Source organism: Kogia breviceps, chromosome 18 (genome assembly GCF_026419965.1).
Source record: "Kogia breviceps isolate mKogBre1 chromosome 18, mKogBre1 haplotype 1, whole genome shotgun sequence".
Classification (NCBI taxonomy): domain Eukaryota; kingdom Metazoa; phylum Chordata; class Mammalia; order Artiodactyla; family Physeteridae; genus Kogia; species Kogia breviceps.
The window spans coordinates 45001763-45023131 of record NC_081327.1 but is presented as its reverse complement, the minus strand read 5'-3'; the positions used below and the strand labels follow the sequence as shown (position 1 = coordinate 45023131).

The window sequence follows — 21369 nt, the reverse complement described above, 5'->3', positions numbered from 1 at the left end:
TGCCTTCTTGCTCCTTTTTGGCCTTCTCCTGTGCCTTCATGGCTGCATAATCTTGGGCCATGTTGATGACATAGATATGCTCCCGGGTGCCAATGGCCTTCAGCAGGCAGAGGAGAGCAGCAGCTGCATTACGAGCAAAGAGCGTCTCCAGGCTGTCAAACACCACTCCTCGGTAGCAGTCACTCAGCTGAAACCAGAGAGCAAGGACAGTTACTGTGGCCACAAGATCATCTGTTCTCTAAGGAGAAAAGCTGCTTGTTCTTTTGTTGGTGCTTTTACTGGTGCTGCAATTGGTTCTGCAGACCTACTGGGTCCGGATGAAAATCCCATTCAACTGCTCTTCCACCTGCTAGAATCCAGGGGTTGTAATTAAATAAGAGAGAAAAATAAAAACATTTTAGCAGTCATGAAAGATCTTTACCATACATATTTGTAGAGTAAAGGATTTATTCTGTCTCTATAAAGAAAACAAACTAAATGTTAAAGCGAGGGTCTGGGAAGATCCATGAAGTACAGGGAAGGAAGATGCAAAGGAAAGGTGTCTCCATGCAGCAAGGGCAGCTGTAGCAGATGGGCCATTTGTATCTTCCTTAGTGGTATTCCTGCCTTGGAGTGTAATGGTTTTGATAACATTAACTATTGTAGAACAGCCTTGGCTGTGCTGCAGTGTTACTTAAAGTGTAGTGCACAGACTGGCCACCATTGGCTAGGAACTGATTACTACCAGTTTTTGATGAGACAAGAATCTTGTGTCAGAAAATCAACTGCTACAATCAGTAAATACACTAGTTTAGCTGCTGTTTTTTTTGCCTTGTAGGAAGACTTTGTCAATAAAGGAAGCAGTGAAAGCTCCGTATCTCATCAGAGGCAGTACTTTGAGTAGCACAGCTCTCCTGGCTTACTTTGGCCTTTATCAATGATTCTCAGCCTTTATCTGGGTGTATGAAACACCTGCACACTTACTAGACCACTTAGCTCAAATCACTTGAGAGCAACAGTACCTTTAATGCAGTAGCTAGTTCAAACCTTAACACGAATCATTTCTGGTGATGACATTCCTTCTCTTCCGGGAACCTCAAGTCTAATTTTGTTATATTTAAATGCGCAATTAATAGTGCGGCCCATTTTTGAAAACTAAAGCAAACACAGAACTCTAGGACACGGTGAACAATTTAGTTCTCTGTAAACCATAAGCAGCAAACCCTCCCAAAGCCTGCAGATTTAGTTTTCTTTTAACTGTACACCACTTATGAAAAATCAAAACAAAAAGAAACAGTTATTGTGTTTCTGATTTTAAGAGCAATATATCATTATAAAATAATTCAGAAATGTATGAAGATTAAAAACCTATAATCTCGCTATTCAAAGATAACCACAGTTAACATGTACTTTAAGTGTTTTTACTATGTGTATGATATACATTTGTAAATATTTTTAGAGAAATATAATTGTGCTTTACATACTATTTCATAATCTGCTTTTTTCAGTTAATAACATATTGAAAACTTACCTTTAACCCAATTAACATAGCTCCAAATTCTAACTTTTCATGGCTCCATGTTATAATTTTTAACATACCACCTTAGGGCTGTACCATGAGTCTGTCTTTGTGTGTGTGTGTTTTGAAGGCGCTACCTTCTGCCCACTGGTCCTTTAAGGTGAGTGGCTTCAGGCAGCAGACTGAGCCAGGGTCAGAGACTGACAAGGGCTGTGTCAAAAGGACAAAAGAGGGTGAAGAAACCCATCTTTCCTCTCCAAGACCCCTGGGTTTTGAGCTGCTGTGGGTGGGTGATGGCTCAGAATCTCAGCTCACAGCATGGGGACGATGTGTGAGCCCTGCATCTCTGTGCAGGTGGGTGTGGACGTACCTGAATACGCTCGGCCAGGATCTGAGTGAAGAGCTCCTCAGGGAGCACGCAGCTCACAAGCCCGGTATCACCTCCAATACTGGCGCTGAGGCTGAGCCGGCGCTGCGCGGGTCCCGAGGGGAGAGGGCTGGAGGACATCTGTTCAGAGAAAGAAGGATCAGGAGTTAGAACCCAGCTTGGTATTCCAACAACTTGTACACTTACGAGCCATGTTACTTCGGGAAAATCATCTAATCACTCTGGGTCTCATTTCCTCATCTATAAAATGGGGATTGCACTGTAAAATGGAAGATCCCTATTTCACTTAAAGAACTGCTGTAACCTTCAAGCAGGAACACTGTGGAAGGTGCTTTGTATGTGTACCAAACAGCAAACATTTGTTCATGCATTCAACAAATATTCATTGAACACTCTGATGCACCAGGGACCCCTCTAGTACCAGGGATACAACCACAAACAAGGCTGGCAGTGTTGCTGCCCACGTGGTCCTTGTGTTCAAATGGGGGATGGGAAACAGAAAAGGAGCACATGAACATACAAATCACTGATATAATATCAGACAGTGATGAGTGCAAGGAAGAAAACAATCAGTTAAGGGAATAAAGAACCATGACAGGGTTTAACAATGGCTATTTAGAGACCAGATCCTGAGAGACGGGTCTTTTTTTTTTTCCTTGCGTTACGCGGGCCTCTCACTGTTGCGGCCTCTCCCGTCACGGAGCACAGGCTCCGGACGCGCAGGCTCAGCGGCCATGGCTCACGGGCCCAGCCGCTCCGCGGCACGTGGGATCTTCCCGGACCGGGGCACGAACCCGTGTCCCCTGCATCGGCAGGCGGACTCTCAACCACTGCACCACCAGGGAAGCCCGAGAAGGTCCCTCATCAATAGTGTGCTGTGGGTGTGTGGGAAGCACACAGGAGCCCAGGGCGACTGCAGCTGAGTGAGCAATGGGGAAGATGGTCAGGCTTCAAGTCGAAGATACAGTCAGGCCAGAACATGCAGGGCTTGTAGGACAGTAAGGAATTTGGATTTTATTCCAAGTATTATGGGAAGTTGTTGGCATGTTTGAGGCAGATAAATCACCCTGTTTTTCTTTTTAAAAGACCACTCTACTTGCACAAGGTAACAAGAGTGAAGCGGGAAGATTAGTTAGTTAGATATCTCTGTGGTCAAGACAGCAGATAATGGCGGCAGGGACGAGGAGAGTCATGGTGCAAGTGGCTGATACAGGGTATATTCCGGCAGTAGAGCCAACAGGATTTGGGATGGGATATGAAAGCAAGAGATGCATCAAGCATGACTCCTTGAGTTTTGACCTGAGCAAGCTGAAAAGTGGTGAAGTTATTTATTAAGACACGAAAGACTGAAGGAAGACCATTTGCCTTCTCTTGTTTTTTTTTTTGCGGGGGGGGAATAAGTGTCAATTTTTTGACATATAAATTTTGAGACATCTCGAAGCCATTCAGTAGAGATATTTAATGTGAGTTTGGATACATAAACTTGAGTGTGGGGAGAAATTAGGGCTGGAGATAGAAATTTAAGAGTCATAAGGATACTGAAAATATATTTAAGAAATGAAGTGGATGACATCATCTATAAAGAAAAGAGTAGATAACTTAGTCCTAGCCTACTCTGAAAACCTAGAAATCTGGAGGAGATGGAGAAACTGGAGGAGTGGAGGCAGTCATTAATGAGGAAGATGGGAAAGTAGAAGCGTATGGTGTTCTGAAATCCAAGTAAAGAGAGCGTTTCCAGGAGGAGGGGGTTAACAGCTGCCAAAGAGGTCACGCGAGGTGAGGACAGAAAACTGGCCACTGGATTGGACAAGATGAATGCCAATGACCTTGAGAAGAGTAGCCAGTGGAGTGGTGAGGACAAAGGCTCACTGGAATAGGTGGAAGGGAGAATGGTGGTGAGGACAAGGAGGCAATCATCCAGCAACCCTTTGGAGGAATAGCTACGGAGAGGAGCCGAGAGATGAGGTAATACCTGTAGGGGGCTGTGGGGCTGTGGGAAGGTATTTTAAAGATGGGAAGTAATAAAGCATGCATAGACAATGATAGGAAGGATTCACTAGACAGGGGAGAAAAAACAAATGAGAGAGAGGACACAACTGCAGGGATTTAGCCCTTGAATGAGAGAGAAGGAGTAGAGTCCAGTGCCCATGTGCAGGGGTAGGCTTTGGATGAGAGCAGGGGCAGTTACTCAGGTGCAGGGAAGGCATAGCACCAGGTTAGAATGAAGGTTGGCTGGTAGATCTGGTGGTGGGAGGATAAGGTGGTTGTCTTCTGGTTGTTGCTGTGCCCTCCATGAAGTCAGAAGCCAGATCAGTAGCTGAGAATGAGAAAGAGCAAAGTGTCTTAGAGGTTTGGAGAGTGGTAATGGCAATAAAACAGCTATTCTGAAGAGATGGAGGGCAAATGTACTAGTGCAGATCTGAGGGTCCACTTCAGATCTGTCGTCTTAAATTTATTTATTTTTTTAATTTTTAAATTTAATTTTATTTATTTTTTTATACAGCAGGTTCTTATTAGTCACCAATTTTATACACATTAGTGTATACATGTCAATCCCAATCGCCCAATTCATCACACCACCACCACCACCCCCCTGCTGCTTTCCCCCCTTGGTGTCCATACATTTGTCCTCTACATATGTGTCTCAATTTCTGACCTGCAAACCAGTTCATATGTACCATTTTCTAGGTTCCACATACATGCGTTAATATACGATATTTTTCTCTTTCTGACTTACTTCACTCCGTATGACAGTTTCTAGATCCATCCACATCTCAACAAAGGACCCAATTTCATTCCTTTTTATGGCTGAGTAATATTCCATTGCATATATGTACCACATCTTCTTTATCCATTCATTTGTCGATGGGCATTCAGGTTGCTTCCATGACCTGGCTATTGTAAATAGTGCTGGAATGAACACTGGGGTGCATGTGTCTTTTTTTTTTTTTTTTTTTTTTTTTTTCTGTACGCGGGCCTCTCACCGTCGCGGCCCCTCCCGCCGCGGAGCACAGGCCCCGGACGCGCAGGCCCAGCGGCCATGGCTCACGGGCCCAGCCGCTCCGCGGCACGCGGGACCCTCCCAGACCGGGGCACGAACCCGCGCGCCCCGCATTGGCAGGCGGACTCTCAACCACTGCGCCACCAGGGAAGCCCGTGTCTTTTTGAATTATGGTTTTCTCTCGGTATATGCCCAGTAGTGGGATTGCTGGATCATATGCTAATTCTGTGTTTAGTTTTTTTAAGGAACCTCTATATTGTTCTCCATAGTGGCTGTATCAATTTACATTCCCACCAGCAGGGCAAGAGGGTTCCCTTTTCTCCACACCCTCTCCAGCATTTGTTGTTTGTAGATTTTCTGATGATGCCCATTCTAACTCGTGTGAGGTGATACCTCATTGTAGTTTTGATTTGCATTTCTCTAATAATTACTGATGTTGAGCAGCTTTTCATGTGCCTCTTGGCCATCTGTATGTCTTCTTTAGAGAAATGTCTATTTAGGTCTTATGCCCATTTTTGGATTGGGTTGTTTGTTTTATTAATATTGAGCTGCATGAGCTGTTTATATATTTTGGAGATTAATCCTTTGTCCATCGATTCATATCCAAATATTTTCTGCCATTCTGAGGGTTGTCTTTTTGTCTTGTTTATGGTTTCCTTTGCTGTGCAAAAGCTTTGAAGTTTCATTTGGTCCCATTTGTTTATTTTTGTTTTTATTTCCATTACTCTAGGAGGTGGATCAAAAAAGATCTTGCTGTGATTTATGTCAAAGAGTGTTCTTCCTATGTTTTCCTCTAAGAGTTTTATAGTGCCCAGTCTTACATTAAGGTCTCTAATCCATTTTGAGTTTATTTTTGTATATGGTGCTAGGGAGTGTTCTAATTTCATTCTTTTACATGTAGCTGTCCAGTTTTCCCAGCACAACTTATGGAAGAGACTGTCTTTTCTCCATTGTATATCCTTGCCTCCTTTGTCATAGTTTAGTTGACCAAAGGTGCGTGGGTTTATCTCTGGGCTTTCTATCCTGTTCCATTGATCTATGTCTCTGTTTTTGTGCCAGTACCATATTGTCTTGATTACTGTAGCTTTATAGTATAGTCTGAAGTCAGGGTGTCTGATTTCTCCAGCTCCGTTTTTTTCCCTCAAGACTGCTTTGGCTATTCAGGGTCTTTTGTGTCTCCATACAAATTTTAAGATTTTTTGTTCTAGTTCCGTAAAAAAATGCCATTGGTAATTTGATAGGGATTGCATTGAATCTGTAGATTGCTTTGGGTAGTATAGTCATTTTCACAATATTGATTCTTCCAATCCAAGAACATGGTATATCTCTCCATCTGTTGGTATCATCTTTAATTTCTTTCATCAGTGTATTATAGATTTCTGCATACAGGTCTTTTGTCTTCCCAGGTAGGTTTATTCCTAGGTATTTTAATCTTTCTGTTGCAATGGTAAATGGGAGTGTTGCTTTAATTTCTCTTTCAGATTTTTCATCATTAGTGTATAGGAATGCAAGAGATTTCTATCCATTAATTTTGTATCCTGCAACTTTACCAAATTCATTGATTAGCTCTAGTAGTTTTCTGGTGGCATCTTTAGGGTTCTCTATGTATAGTGTCATGTCATATGCAGACAGTGACTTTTACTTCTTCTTTTCCAATCTGTATTCCTTTTATTTCTTTTTCTCCTCTGATTGCTGTGGCTAGGACTTCCAAAACTATGTTGAATAATAGTGGCGAGAGTGGACAACCTTATATTGTTCCTGATCTTAGAGGAAATGCTTTCAGTTTTTCACATTTGAGAATGATGTTTGCTGTGGGTTTGTCATATATGGCCTTTATTGTGTTGAGGTAAGTTCTCTCTATGCCCTCTTTCTGGAGAGTTTTTATCATAAATGGGTGTTGAATTGTTGAATTTTGTCAAAAGCTTTTTCTGCATCTATTGAGATGATCATATGGTTTTTATTCTTCAATTTGTTAATATGATGTATCACGTTGATTGATTTGTGTATATTGAAGAATCCTTGCATCCCTGGGATAAATCCCACTTGATCATGGTGTATGATCCTTTTAATGTGTTGTTGGATTCTTTTTGTGAGTATTTTGCTGAGGAGTTTTGCATGTATATTCATCAGTGATATTGGTCTGTAATTTTCTTTTTTTGTAGTATCTTTGTCTGGTTTTGGTATCAGGGTGATGGGGGCCTCATAGAATGAGTTTGGGAGTGTTCCTTCCTCTGCAATTTTCTGGAAGAGTTTGAGCAGGATGGGTGTTAGCTCTTCTCTAAATGTGTGATAGAATTCACCTGTGAAGCCATCTGGTCCTGGACTTTTGTGTGTTGCAAGATTTTTAATCACAGTTTCAATTTCATTACTTGTGATTGATCTGTTCATATTTTCTTTTTCTTCTTGGTTCAGTCTTGGAAGGTTATACCTTTCTAAGAATTTGTCCATTTCTTCCAGGTTGTCCATTTTATTGGCATAGAGGTGCTTGTAGTAGTCTCCTAGGATGCTTTGTATTTCTGCAGTGTCTGTTGTAACTTCTCCTTTTTCATTTCTAATTTTATTGATTTGAGTCCTCTCCCTCTATTCCTTGATGAGTCTGGCTAATGGTTTATCAATTTATCTTCTCAAAGAACCAGCTTTTAGCTTTATTGATCTTTGCCATTGTTTTCTTTGTTTCTATTTCATTTGTTTCTGCTCTGATCTTTATGATTTCTTTCCTTCTGCTAACTTTTGGTTTTGTTTGTTCTTCTTGCTCTAGTTCCTTTAGGTGTAAGATTAGATTGTTTGAGATTTTTCTTGTTTCTTGTTTTTTTTTTTTTGTGATATGCGGGCCTCTCACTGTTGTGGCCTCTCCTGTTGTGGAGCACAGGCTCTGGACCCGCAGGCTCAGCGGCCATAGCTCATGGGCCTAGCCGCTCCGCAGCATGTGGGATCTTCTTGGACCGGGGCACGAACCTGTGTTCTCTGCATCGGCAGGCGGACTCTCAACCACTGCGCCACAAGGGAAGCCCTTTTCTTGTTTCTTGAGGTAGGTTTGTATAGCTATAAACTTCCTTCTTAGAACTGCTTTTGCTGCATCCAATAGGTTTTGGGTCATCGTGTTTTCATTATCATTTGTCTCTAGGTATTTTTTTATTTCCTCTTTGATTTTTTCAGTGAACTCTTGGTTATTTAGTAGTGTATTGTTTAGCCTCCATCTGTTTGGTGTTTTTTTACGTTTTTTTCCCTGTAATTCATTTCTAATCTCATACCATTGTGGTCACAAAAGATGCTTGATATGATTTCAATTTTCTTAAATTTACTGAGGCTTGATTTGTGACCCAAGATGTGATCTATCCTGGAGAATGTTCCATGCACACTTGAGAATAAAGTGTAATCTGCTGTTTTTGGATGGAATGTCCTATAAATATTAATTGAATCTATCTGGTCTGTTGTGCCATTTAAAGCTTCTGTTTCCTTATTTCTTTTCATTTTGGATGATCTATCCATTGGTGTAAGTGAGATGCTAAAGTCCCCCACTATTGTTGTGTTACCGTCGACTTCCTCTTTTATAGCTGTTAGCATTTGACTTATGTATTTAGGTGTTCCTATGTTGGGTGCATATATATTTATAATTGTTATATCTTCTCTGGATTGATTCCTTGATCATTATGTAGTGTTCTTCCTTGTCTCTTGTAACATTCTTTATTCTAAAGTCTATTTTATCTGATATGACTATTGGTACCCAGCTTTCTTTTGATTTCCATTTGCATGGAATATCTTTTTCCATCTCCTCACTTTCAGTCTGTATGTGTCCCTAGGTCTGAAGTGGGTCTCTTGTAGACTGCATATATATGGGTCTTGCTTTCGTATCCATTCAGCAAGCCTGTGTCTTTTGGTTGGAGCATTTAATCCATTCACATTTAAGGTAATTATCGATATATATGTTCCTATTACCATTTCCTTAATTGTTTTGGGTTTGTTTTTGTAGGCCCTTTTCTTCTCTTGTGTTTCCCACTTAGAGAAGTTCCTTTAGCATTTGTTGTAGAGCTGGTTTGGTGGTGCTGAATTCTCTTAGCTTTTGCTTGTCTGTAAAGCTTTTCATTTCTCCATCGATTCTGAATGAGATCCTTGCCAGGTAGAGTAATCTTGGTTGTAGGTTCTTCCCTTTCATCACTTTAAGTATAACATTCCACTCCCTTCTGGCTTGTAGTGTTTCTGCTGAGAAATCAGCTGTTAACCTTATGGGAGTTCCCTTGTATGTTATTTGTCGTTTTTCCCTTGCTGCTTTCAATAATTTTTGTGTTTTTAATTTTTGCCAGTTTGATTACTATGTGTCTAGGCGTGTTTCTCCTTGGGTTTATCCTGTGTGGGACTCTCTGCGCTTCCTGGACTTGGTGGCTATTTCCTTTCCCATGTTAGGGAAGTTTTCGACTATAATCTCTTCAAATATTTTCTCTGGTTCTTTCTCTCTCTCTTCTCCTTCTGAAACCCCTATAATGAGAATGCTGTTGCATTTAATGTTGTCCCAGAGGTCTCTTAGGCTGTCTTCATTTCTTTTCATCTTTTTTTCTTTAGTCTGTTCCGCAGCAGTGAATTCCACCATCCTGTCTTCCAGGTCACTTATCCGTTCTCTGCCTCAGTTATTCTGCTATTGATACCTTCTAGTGTATTTTTCATTTTATTATTGTATTGTTCATCTCTGTTTGTTTGTTCTTTAATTCTTGTAGATATTTGTTAAACACTTCTTGCATCTTTTCAATCTTTGCCTCCATTCTTTTTCTGAGGTCCTGGATCATATTCACTATCATTATTCTGATTTCTTTTTCTAGAAGGTTGCCTATCTCCACTTCATTTAGTTGTTTTTCTGGGGTTTTATCTTGTTCCTTCAGCTGGTACATAGCCCTCTGCCTTTTCATCTTGTCTATCTTTCTGTGAATGTGGTTTTTGTTCCACAGGCTGCAGGACTGTAGTTATTCTTGCTTCTGCTGTCTGCCCTCTGGTGGATGAGGCTATCTAAGAGGCTTGTGCAAGTTCCCTGATGGGAGGGACTGGTGGTGGGTAGAGCTGGCTGTTGCTCTGGTGGGCAGAGCTCAGTAAAACTTTAATCCGCTTGACTGCTGATGGGTGGGGGAGGGTTCCCTCCCTGTTGGTTGTTTGGCCTAAGGCAATCCAACACTGGAACCTACTTGGGCCCTTTGGTGGGGCTAATGGCGGACTCTGGGAGGGCTCACACCAAGGAGTACTTCCCAGAACTTCTGCTGCCAGTGTCCTTGTCCTCACTGTGAGCCACATCCAGCCCCTGCCTCTGCAGGAGACCCTCCAACACCAGCAGGTAGGTCTGGTTCAATCTCCCCTGGGGTCACTGCTCCTTCCCCTGGGTCCCGACACACACACTACTTTGTGCCCTCCAAGAGTGGAGTCTCTGTTTCCCCCAGTTCTGTCAAAGTCCTGCAATCAAATCCCAGTGGCCTTCAAAGTCTGATTCTCTAGGAATTCTTCCTCCCATTTCCGGACCCCCAGGTTGGATAGCCTGACATGGGACTCAGAAACTTCACTCCATTGGGTGGACTTCTGTGGTATCAGTGTTCTCCAGTCTATGAGTCACCCACCCAGCAGTTATGGGATTTGATTTTACTGTGATTGTGCCCCTCCTACCGTCTCACTGTGGCTTCTCCTTTGTATTTGGATGTGGGGTATCACTTTGGTGAGTTCCAGTGTCTTCCCGTCGATGATTGTCCAGCAGCTAGTTGTGATTCTTGTGTTCTCACAAGAGGGAGTGAGAGCATGTCCTTCTACTCCGCCATCTTGGTTCCAATCCCTGTGGTCTTAAACTTAAATTAAGACCATTCAGGAGAGATGAAAGTTTTCTCTAGCTACATTCAACTGCACTACATGGAGGAGGTGGAGAATTGAGAGTACAGTGAAGAGGAAGGGGAAAGGGAGCACCTATAGTGATGGACTGTGAATCCAAACTGAGTAAGAAAGGAAATGAAGGGGTTGGTAGGCAGTGAAGATGTGAATTGGAGGTTTCATTGGGACCAATTATTTACCAGAATAAGTCATCCGGAAAGTTAGAAGATGGTTGTCAAAAAGTAGGATGTGTGATGTAGAGATCACGAGTCTATAGGTCACAGTGAATAAGGTCTAGAATATGACCATGGTAGTGAGTAGCTGAGGAGGCCATGGAATTGAAGAGCCGGGTGTTGGATTAAATATTCAAAAGATTAGGATTTCAAACTGGTGTTTTCCAGGAACAAGGTGATTTATAAATAAATGACCTTATATTACAGTTCATTTCTTCATCATGTGACATAGTACACATTTCTTCCCATTTGCACCATGACTAAAATTTCCATCTTTGAAGAGTTCATGTTTTAGGAGAGCTTCAAGAAAACCAAACAGCCATCTCTAGGGAAAGCACTCTGACAAGGCGACAGCTGTCCAAACCACTTGATCCTGTAACACTGGAGCAATGCAGGCAGACACATGTGCAGTGTGGGTGGGGGAAGGTCTCTGAGCTCTAATTTCTACTGTGGTAGTGAACAGGTTTTAAGTTCCTATTTAGATAGGAGTCAGAATTGGGATTTTCTGCTGCCTTTGATATGTTCTAAAAAGCTTCACTTTACTATCCAGATTGGCAGAAACAAACCAAAGAAAATCATTTCCCATGATACCCTGTTTAATAGAAATATATGGGTTCAGTTCATCCATAAACATCTAAGTAAAGAATATTATATTAGATCTTGGAGAAGAGGATTAAAAGGATGATGCTCCAAAAGAAACTGAGTCAATGGTTTCAGTTTTCGAGGTGCTAGAAGAACATGCAACTGAAGTGAAGATCATGTGACATCATATGGCGTAAATCCCACCCCATGGATGCCCCATCCAACCAGCATACATCCTCTTACACGAAGACCTTCACCTCTACTTTGTCCACATGCCCCATCCAGTGCTCTACCATCTACTTGCCCCACCAACCCTCCATTCACCTGCCCCATCCAACAAGTGTGATTCTCCTCTCCTCTGCTCCATTCACCTCAGCAACCTTCTCTGAAATGTCTACCTCTCCCATTCCCCTTATAAGGCACTCTCAGACTGAAGCAAGACCCAAAGACACTTTTACTCTTCCTATTTCTCCCATTCTATTGTCCTTCTTTTAATTCCTTCTCTACCTAGGCCAGATTTCCTATACTGATGCCACTCTCAACTCCCTTGACCCTTGTTCCGAGCACACCCCCACACCTGCAATGATGACAACTTCTTTCTCTGCCTCTGAATAAGGGCTGCCAGGGGCTGCTTAGGGAAATCTTACAACCGTGAAGTTATGGCTTCACATCTTTCCTGGGTCATCAGCACTCTCAACTATCTTTTCTTTTGTCCACCACCAATTTCTGGTTCTGTCTTCACAGTGGACACATCAGTGCTTTCTTTACCATTCTTCTCAAGCATGCTATGCAACCCAACTTCCTCAACACTGCCTGCAAAGACCATGCATCCTGCATACATCTTAGGGCCATTCAGCAAGACCTTCTCCAACCTCCATTTTCCACCCCGCTACCCCTACAAGTAGCTGTATCTATTTTCACCTTTTTTGACTTTAGAGGAAGACGGCTCCCAACTCCCTCAACTATGCTTAATCCTGCCCTCCCTGTTTCCTCCGGGAATCTCATTCCCTCTTGGGTAGATCATCACCTTATACTTCTCCAGGAGCTATCTTAATAGACCTGCTTGTGCCTCCACCTCCTTTCAGAGAAAGAACTCATTGACTCCGGGTTTGCTCCTCTAATGATTACTTGATCTTTCTTCCCTTTTTTTTCAAATATCTTAGAAGCCTATACTCATTTGACTCGGCTTTCCCACTCACAACTCATCACCCACCTGTCTCTCACTGCACCACTCACTGTCTCTGACTTCAGCACCTGCTACTAAACTCACCTGCTGAGATTATTTTTTTTAACATCTTTATTGGAGTATAATTGCTTTACAATGGTATGTTAGTTTCTGCTTTACAACAAAGTGAATCAGTTATACATATACATATGATCCCATTGCTGAGATTGTTTTCGAAGTCCCTCAGCATGTGACTCAAACTCTCTGGCTTCTTTATGACTTTCCAAGACTCCCCTGCAGCTCTCCCACAACTTATATTCATGGTTCCATCCTTCACATGCCTTTAGTAGTAGTTTGAGCCATATGATATTGCTGCAATAGAGTTCCTGAGTGGTTGAATATTGGCAGTTTCATATGGTTCAACCTACTTCTTTTTACACACCTCTTTTGTCGCCAATCTCTTTTAATTGCATATATTTGAATGTGTGGTTATCACCCTTATCAGACTCTTAGTGCAGCTTGAGTGAAAGAATTTTGCTTTATTTATGTTCACTTTGCCAGCACCCAACCCAATGCCTATAACATTAAAGGCACTTGTTTCACACCTGCTAGATGAACACTTCATTCAGGAGTGGTACAGGGACAGCACTCAGGCCTGCCTGGAAAGGGCACCTGTAGGAATGAAGTTGTGCTAACCTGGATGCAAGATGCCGAGGAGGAGGAGAAAAAAGAGAAGAGGGGGAGCAAGGAGGAAAAATCCCAACCTTCCTTCCGGGAGCCCTGATTTGTACCTGTGGCGTTTCGGACGAGTGCTGGTGATGCTGCTTCTGAGACACAGAGCTGTGGCTGTCTGCTTTGCCTTTGGTGATGGGAATGCTCCCACGCACAAGCTTGGCAGGTTTAATTTCGGGAGTTACCAGAGTGGATTCTGAAGTTAACTTCCCCAGGGTCTCACCGCTCAGTTGTATTTGTCCCACGGCATTTTGGCTCAAAGCAGCAGCCTCCTGGGCTACACACAGAGAGAGAAGGTTTATATTAAAAGTCACCTTAGGATAATAAGGAAATAATAGCGAGGATGGCAAGTTGAAACGTACTGTGATTCTTTTGAAGACTACAAAGCCATCTCCACCTGCAGCAGGCTTAGCAGGGCTGAGAGAAGAGGCTCCACCCACTGAGGATGGATGATGATGACGGGTGTGTGCAGAGCCTGGCCTGGAGCCCCGGGCTCTTCACTGCTCATCTTCCCAGGGGATCCCACGATACTCTCCCCCACTTTCTCGTCCATCCCAGAGGATAATCATTTCTGAAACTGCTGGTACACTACCGGCCTGATTGCCCTAGAAACCTACCACAATAATTACTGTGTTCTTTTACAGTCTGTTATTCTTACTACATCTTCAAAACCCAGCATGTATTGTATACTGACAGCACATCTCAGTTTGGACTAGGCACATTTCAAGGGGCCGGTGGGTCCTGCGTGGGACAGACAGGTTTAGACTGGTCACTTCCACTTCAGTACAGCCTGCTGACTCCACAGCAAACAGCAGATGCAGGTCTGGGTTTAACCCCATCACTGAGAGGGTTTTCTCCAAAGTCGCCAGTGACCTCCGAACTGTGAACTACAGCGGCCCTCTTCTCAGGGCTCATTTTATCTGAACCTTTAGCCATCTCCGATTATATTCACTTACTGATTTAACACATTTTCATAAATCTTTACTCTGTCTACTATGTGCCAAGCACCAGTCTAGATGCTGGGAATACATTAGTGACAAAAACTAACACAAATCTCTGCCCTCCGAAGCTCACATTCTTGGCCGGGGCTGAGGGGGGCGGGTGTGGAGGAGGCAGACAATAAAATAAGTAATTAAAATAAATAGTCTGTTAACTAGGGGTAAGGGCTATGAGGAAAATAAAGCGAGAAGGGTCCCCCAGACTCCAAACAGGGCTCCGGAGAGACGCAAAAGTCATTCTGGCCCCTCCCGCCTGTAGCTCTCCTGACTGCCCCCCCTCTGACTCTCACTCTGCCTTCTCCGCCTCCCTTGGCTTCTCCCCCTGCCCCCACCTCCTCCTAAAATGTGAAGTGTTTCCCAAGCTCCCATCCTGCCTTATCCATCCCTCTCCTCTCTTTCTGGAACTTTCTGGGCTGATTTCCTCTACTCCAGCGGCTGCACCCCTCACCTTGTTGAGAAAGTCTCCCCCAGTTATTAAGGCTTTAGCTTGACATTACTTTCTCAGGGAGCTCAAATTCATGATTTGTCACGGGATGTCAACACAGCTCCAAAGACTTCTGTGAAATGCAGTTTATTTGACAGAAAAGGAAACAAAATATCTAAGAGAACTGGAATTGTGATGCAGCCTGGGGTTCCCACGAAATGGTATCAGAATATGCCACCCCAAAATATGACTACAGGAGTTCAGGATATGCCACCTCAAAATATGCTGCTTTGGCATATTGGTTATTTTGAGCTGTAGGAACCTGAAAAACAGTAAATGCAGGGAGTGGCTTTCCTTGACCTCCCATTATTTGCTTAAAGACAGAACCTCCAAAAGAAGCTCCACTGTCACAAGTCCCCTTCCAGAGAGTTTCATCAACTAGGGAGATGGCCTCTTATCACAGGAGAGGAGACTCAAGTCCATACCACACCCAGAAAGACTTTATCACAAACAGCCACACCTCCCATCCATTCTTGTAAGGGTCCCTCATCTTTCCTAAAAACCATTTACCCTCCCCTAAGAGGACTACATCCCCCTTCTCTTTCCCAATTAAGGTGGTATTTACTTCTGAATTCTAAAGCCATCCATTTCCCCCTGAGTATCTCCCACGGTACATGAAGTATACATGTTAATAAACGTGTGTTTTTCTCTTGTTAATCTGTCTTTTATTACAGGAGGGTTCAGCCAAGAACTCAGAGGAGAGAAAATTATTCTTTCTCCCCTAGACCACTAAAGAGCTGTTTCTCTTATCTTCCCAGCAAAGAATCTTCCATTTCTCTAAGCATCTCATGTAGAGGTATCAAGGGGAGGGGACACCCCTGAAAGCCCCAGCCAGTTTTATCATCTAGCAGGCATGGGACACTATCAGGAATGACGGCATGCTGTTCTAAGTATTTATATAAAAAAGATTCTACTCTGAGCAGGTATTCTGCTTTATATTTGATAGATTTTCCCACTGAGCAGCCACCCTTCTGCCCTGTAGGTCTTTAGAGGATCCGGGAGCGCCAGAATTCTTAACCTCTGGTAGGTAAGGCCTCACTACTATGGGGTTTAAAAACTCAATTAATTTTCCTTTCCAGTAAACTTTCTCCTCCTCCCATGTTTCCTGTCTTGGTAAATGACATTGCTCTCTTCCTGGTTTCTATGACCAGAAATCTCGGTGTGAACATCTTGAATGCCTCCCGCTCCTTCAATTCCCTGCCATGCAGGTGGCTATCAGGTCAGCCAGCCCAGCCCCACTCATATTCAGCTTCACCTCTCTTCCATTACAAGACATCACTAGAGCTCCTTTCCTACTGCAACTTTCGGACCATTTCTCCCATAGGGTGAAAACTGCCCAACTCCTCTTTTCCTTCAAAATAAAATTGAAACTCCTAATCTTGGCATTAAGTTCAACTATGATTGGCCTTAACCTGCCTTCCCACCTTTAATTTACTGTCAGCTTCCCTGCTTTCTTGGTCTGGAATGTCCTTATCTTCATCTTTGCCTGTCAACATTCTCCTCCTCCTTCAAAGCCCACTTCCATAAAAACTTCCCCAAATCATGCTCGTTGGAACCCAGCTATCCCAAAGTTGGTCTTTCACAGCAGCTGGTAGTTCTGTTACATTATTTTCCTCTGCTCTGAATGAGCACATGTCTGCTCCCCTCCAGGTGTCACTCCCAAAGGTGTGGGCCACATCTCTTCCGTCACCCTGCTCCCTGAAGTGCCAAGTGCATTGGGCAGCCAGGAGAGCCACAGGTGTCTGGTGGAGAGAATTCTCTGGGCTGCTAATTGGCAGCATGTTATAAGTCAGCCTTCAATGGGGCTGTGGAGAAAAGCTCGGTGGGGGAAACTGAGAAGGTGCATTACCAGTGGGGTAAGGGCCACTTGGCCGCAAAGAGTCAGGGGAAATGGCTCTCACCAGACTCCTCTTCCTTCATGGACTGCTCTATGGCGGCCCTGATGCACAGCTCACGGGCCCGGGTCCCTGCGATGTTGCTGCCTTCGGAGATGGCTTCCAGCACGATGGAGTCGAAGTTCAGGCAGGCTGCACTGTAGTACTTGGCTATGCTGACTGCGGTGGCTGACTTTCCTATTAAAAAAGGTCAGGAGGTTGAATTTCACAGCTCTCATTTCCTCAGTGTCCTAGACGGAAGAAGCTTCTTTAACAGAGGCTATACTGGAAAATGATCTCTCCAAGGTCTCTGCCTCTAAGTCTCTTGTGTGGCCAGAGGTGGCAACAGAAAAGAGAGGCAAGACCTGAGCCAGGAGTTAGGACCATGGACTCTGGTCCTAATTCTACCCCTGATGAGCTGTGTGCTATGGCAACTCACATCCCCTCTGGATTTTCTCCTCAGCTTAAATAGTGATTCTCTCAGATGAGCTTTAAAAATCTTGTAGCTCTTACTGTCTCTGATTCTAATGGGAAGAGACTTTTTTTGGTTTAAAGAATAACTTGTGTTGATTTTTTTTCTCATTCAAAATACCTGCTTATTAAAAAGAAAGCAGAAAATTCAGAAATAACAGCAGGGAGAAAAGAAATTTGATCTTCCAGAGAGATTACAGTTTAGCATATGGCTGCTAAGTATGCATATGTAACTATTTTATTTGTATGTCTTATAAAAAAAGAATGGGTTATGTGGTAGGTTGAATAATGCCTCCCCCGCTCAGATGTCCACATCCCAATTCCTGGAACCTGTGAATATGTTACCTTATATGTTAAAGGGACTTCACAGGTATGATTAAGAATCTCTTGACATTGGAGATTGCCCTGGATTATCTGGGTGGGCCCAATGTAATAACAAGGGTCCTTATAAGAGAAGCAGGATGCTCAGAGTAAGAACAGGTGATGCGATGATGAAAGCAAAGAGACAGACAGACAGAGAGTGAGAAAGGGATGAGACAGACAGACTACAAGATGCTATGATGCTGGTTTTGAAGATGGAGGAAGGGGCCATGAGCCAAGGAATGCAGATAATGTTTCTAGAAAAAAGAAAAGGCAAGGAAATGGATTCTCCTCTATAGCCTCAAGAAAGGATGCAACCCTGTTGACCCATTTTAGACTTCTGACCTCCAGGATTCTAAGAAAGTAAATTTGCATTTTTTAAAGTCACTAAATTTGTGGTTATTTGTTACAGTAGCAATAGGATATTAATATAGATAACAAATTGTAAGCATGGCATTTTTTTTTTCTCACTTAAAACGATGTATATCATGAGCATTTTTCTATTCATTCAATACACTTTTATGGTACTTTTTTATTGTGATAGTATACATTCAAAATTTACCATTTTAACTGTTTTTAAGTGTACAGCTCAGCTGCTAAGGATATTCACATTGCTGTGCAACCATCACCACCATCTATCTCCAGCACGTTTTCATCTTCCCAAGTGGAAACTCTTTACCCATTAAACAATAACCTCTCATTCCTCCCTCCCTTTTCTCAGCCCCTGGAAACCACCATGCTGTTTCAAGTCTCTATGAATATGACTACTCTAGGTACCTTATATAAATGGGATCATATAGTAGTTGTTCTTTTACGTCTTTCTTATTTCACTTAGTATAATGTCTTCAAGGTTCATCTATGTTGTAGCATGTGTGAGGATTTCCTTCCTTTTGTGGGTGAAAAATATCCCATTATACCACATTTAGTTTATCCACTCATCCATCAATGGATACTTGGGCTGTTCTACCTTTTCATTATTGTGAATAATGCTGCTATGAAAATGGGTGTACAAGACACTGTTTTTAGTGGCGATATAATTCACTGCATGAATGTACTATGGCTTAATTAACTAGTCCAGCATACTGAATGCTTCAAGTGCTCCCAAATTTTTAGTATGGTCAACAATTCTGCAGTGAACACTCATGCAGTTAATCTTTGTCGACGTGATTATCTTCCTAAGATACATTTTTAGAAGTAATACCGCCAGGCCAAAGAGTTTGCACATATTCTTCCCCTCTCTTTTCAAATAACTTAATGTCTTGGATTTTTCTTTAATATTTTAATGTTATTAAATTATTGAAAGAATGCAAGCTCCAACAATTCAGAGATGTATTAATTAAGAATAAGATGTCCCCGCTCTTTCTCTAACTCCATATCTCTGAAGTTGGCAATTTAACAATTTGGGGATAATCCTTTGGTATATAAATTTCAAACAGAAGAGTCTTTTACTGTCTCAAAAATTACACATGCAGGACTTCCCTGGTGGTGAAGTGCTTAAGAATACGCCTGCCAGTGCAGGGGACAAGGGTTCAAGCCCTGGTCCGGGAAGATCCCACATGCTGCGGAGCAGCTAAGCCCGTGCGCCACAACTACTGAGCCTGTGCTCTAGAGCCCGTGAGCCACAACTACTGAGCCCACATGCCACAATTACTGAAGCCCGTGCCCCTAGAGCCCGTGCTCTGCAACAAGAGAAGCCACCGCAATGAGAAGCCCGCGCACCACAACAGAGAGCAGCCCCCGCTGGCTGCAACTAGAGATAGCCCGCATGCAACAATGAAGACCCAATGCAGCCAAAAATAAATAAATAAATAAATTTAAAAAATAAAGAAATTTTAAAAAGGCATCACCCAGAGGTAAAAAAAAAAAAAATTACATGTGCAAACTTCACCATAAACCCCTCAGGGCTGTGCATACCTGACAAGGGCGTCCCATGGATGATGATGGCGATGCCTTTCCGGTTCTTGGCCATACGGCCTTCTGCAGAAATGTCAATGCCCAGGTGGCGAGCAATGGCCTTGTTCACTGGGTTGTTCTCTACTTCCCCAACCTCCTCTGCAAAGTGGCTGTCAATGTTCTGAATCTTGTCAGCTGCAAATTAAATATACACGTGTGCGTGTGTGCGTGCACATACATGTGGACACACCCAGAACTCCCCTGGGTTCTGAAGGAAGTGGGGACGACTTTTTCTTAGTCAACGTCCTATTTCAAAATGACAAACATAATCTGCTGCAGATGTTGCCTCACTCCCCCTGTAGTGTATGAAAGTGCCCGCTTTGGCTAATAATCTGTCCATAGCTACTACAATTGAAAATACAGATACTCTTTCGCTCTTAATCCCACTTTGAGGAATCTCTTCTGCTGAAAAATAATATTGGAAACTAGCTGAATATGCAACAGTAAGGGAAATGACTAAATAAATGATGGCATATTCATATTGTAGAATTAATACACAATAGTGCTAGAAAGATGCATTTTATGGAGAAAGGTGAAAGGCACTGAACAGCCTTCCCACTTTTTCTTAGAGAGAACAGGTGCCCAAACATTAAAATGCTTGATTACTTTGAAACATGATTTTTTCCAGGCTTTCTTTAGGCTTCTCTTCATCTGGGTAGGTCTTGGACTTGATCATTGGGATACGCTGCTCTTCCAGGTAGGATGTGACAGAGATCCCTCGGCTAAGCGAGGTCCTCTTTGTGCTGGAAGAGGTTCCCTGTTCTGACAAGGCACCATCGTCCTCTTCTGCCAGACAGCAAAGGATGGAAACACACAGGAAGAGTTGGGAGGAGGACAAGGGAGATAGGGCAGAAAAGAGAAGAGAGACAAAGAGGAGAATCACTGAACTGGTAACCATCACCCTGGACTATCTGACCCAAATCAACAAGAACTGCAGTCAGTCTGCTGTTAAATTTCTCTGCCCAGAGTGTTTCTACATTTTAACATTAAAATAAAATTACCAAAATTATACACTTGGTTTAGAAAATTTGGGAAATTCAAAAGAGCAAAAATGACAAAATTTAGCTACAGAAAGAAATATAGATAGACAAAGAAATGGTGATCGAGGAACGGCAGCTTCATTTTATGATACCAGTATAGGAGAGTGGCAACCTCTGAGATTTTTTAATTTTTAATTTTTCAAAACTGAAGTTGGGGTCATACTGTTCACATACCAATTTGTAGCCTGCTTTCCCCCTTAATTTATCATGAACATTTCTCCACGTCATCGTTGAGCACATCTACGACTTTATCTGTCCCGCACCTTCCTCAATGCCCCTATTCCACAGAGTTTCAGTGGGTGCATTGGGCTGTCATTGTACAAGGTGACCCAGCTCTGCCCTGGAGCTAAGACACCTTCTTTGTTTAATTTTGAATTTGAGTCAGAGAGGTTGTAGCTCTCCTGGGAATGGCAATCACATGACTTGTAGCTGCTGGCCTTCCCTGGATGTGGTGTGGAAGCAGAGAAGGACGTGTACTCTGTGACAGCAGAGTAAGCAGATGCTCAGAGAGGTGCTGGCGAGGAGCAGGAATGCCTCCCTGGACTTCTACTGACCCTCAGGTCCTGGCTCTAGATCTCCTTTCCATGGGCCAGATGGAAAAATGAACCCACAACCAAGGTGCGGAGGACAGGGATGAGAGCGATGGGCCCTTCTCAGCTCTCACCAAGTCCTTTTACACTGCAGCCCCTTGTGACTCTCTGCCTCAGGCCACTAGGCAGTCCTGAGTTTAAATGTCTATCCCCCCACCCCTCCCTGAC

The 21369-nt window shown here is 43.0% G+C and overlaps 1 protein-coding gene across 1 annotated transcript in view; it reads right to left on the bottom strand.

Moving 5' to 3' along the window:
• HYDIN (HYDIN axonemal central pair apparatus protein) overlaps window positions 1-21369 on the bottom strand; it is a 431864-nt gene that overhangs the window by 88101 nt on the left and 322394 nt on the right. The window contains exons 39-44 of the mRNA XM_059043993.2: window positions 20178-20357; window positions 19533-19706; window positions 16815-16985; window positions 13491-13708; window positions 1869-2006; window positions 4-187 (exon numbers count right to left, since the gene is read on the bottom strand). Of these exons, the coding sequence (XP_058899976.1) occupies window positions 4-187; window positions 1869-2006; window positions 13491-13708; window positions 16815-16985; window positions 19533-19706; window positions 20178-20357 (1065 nt within the window). The remainder of the gene's footprint in view (window positions 1-3; window positions 188-1868; window positions 2007-13490; window positions 13709-16814; window positions 16986-19532; window positions 19707-20177; window positions 20358-21369) is intronic.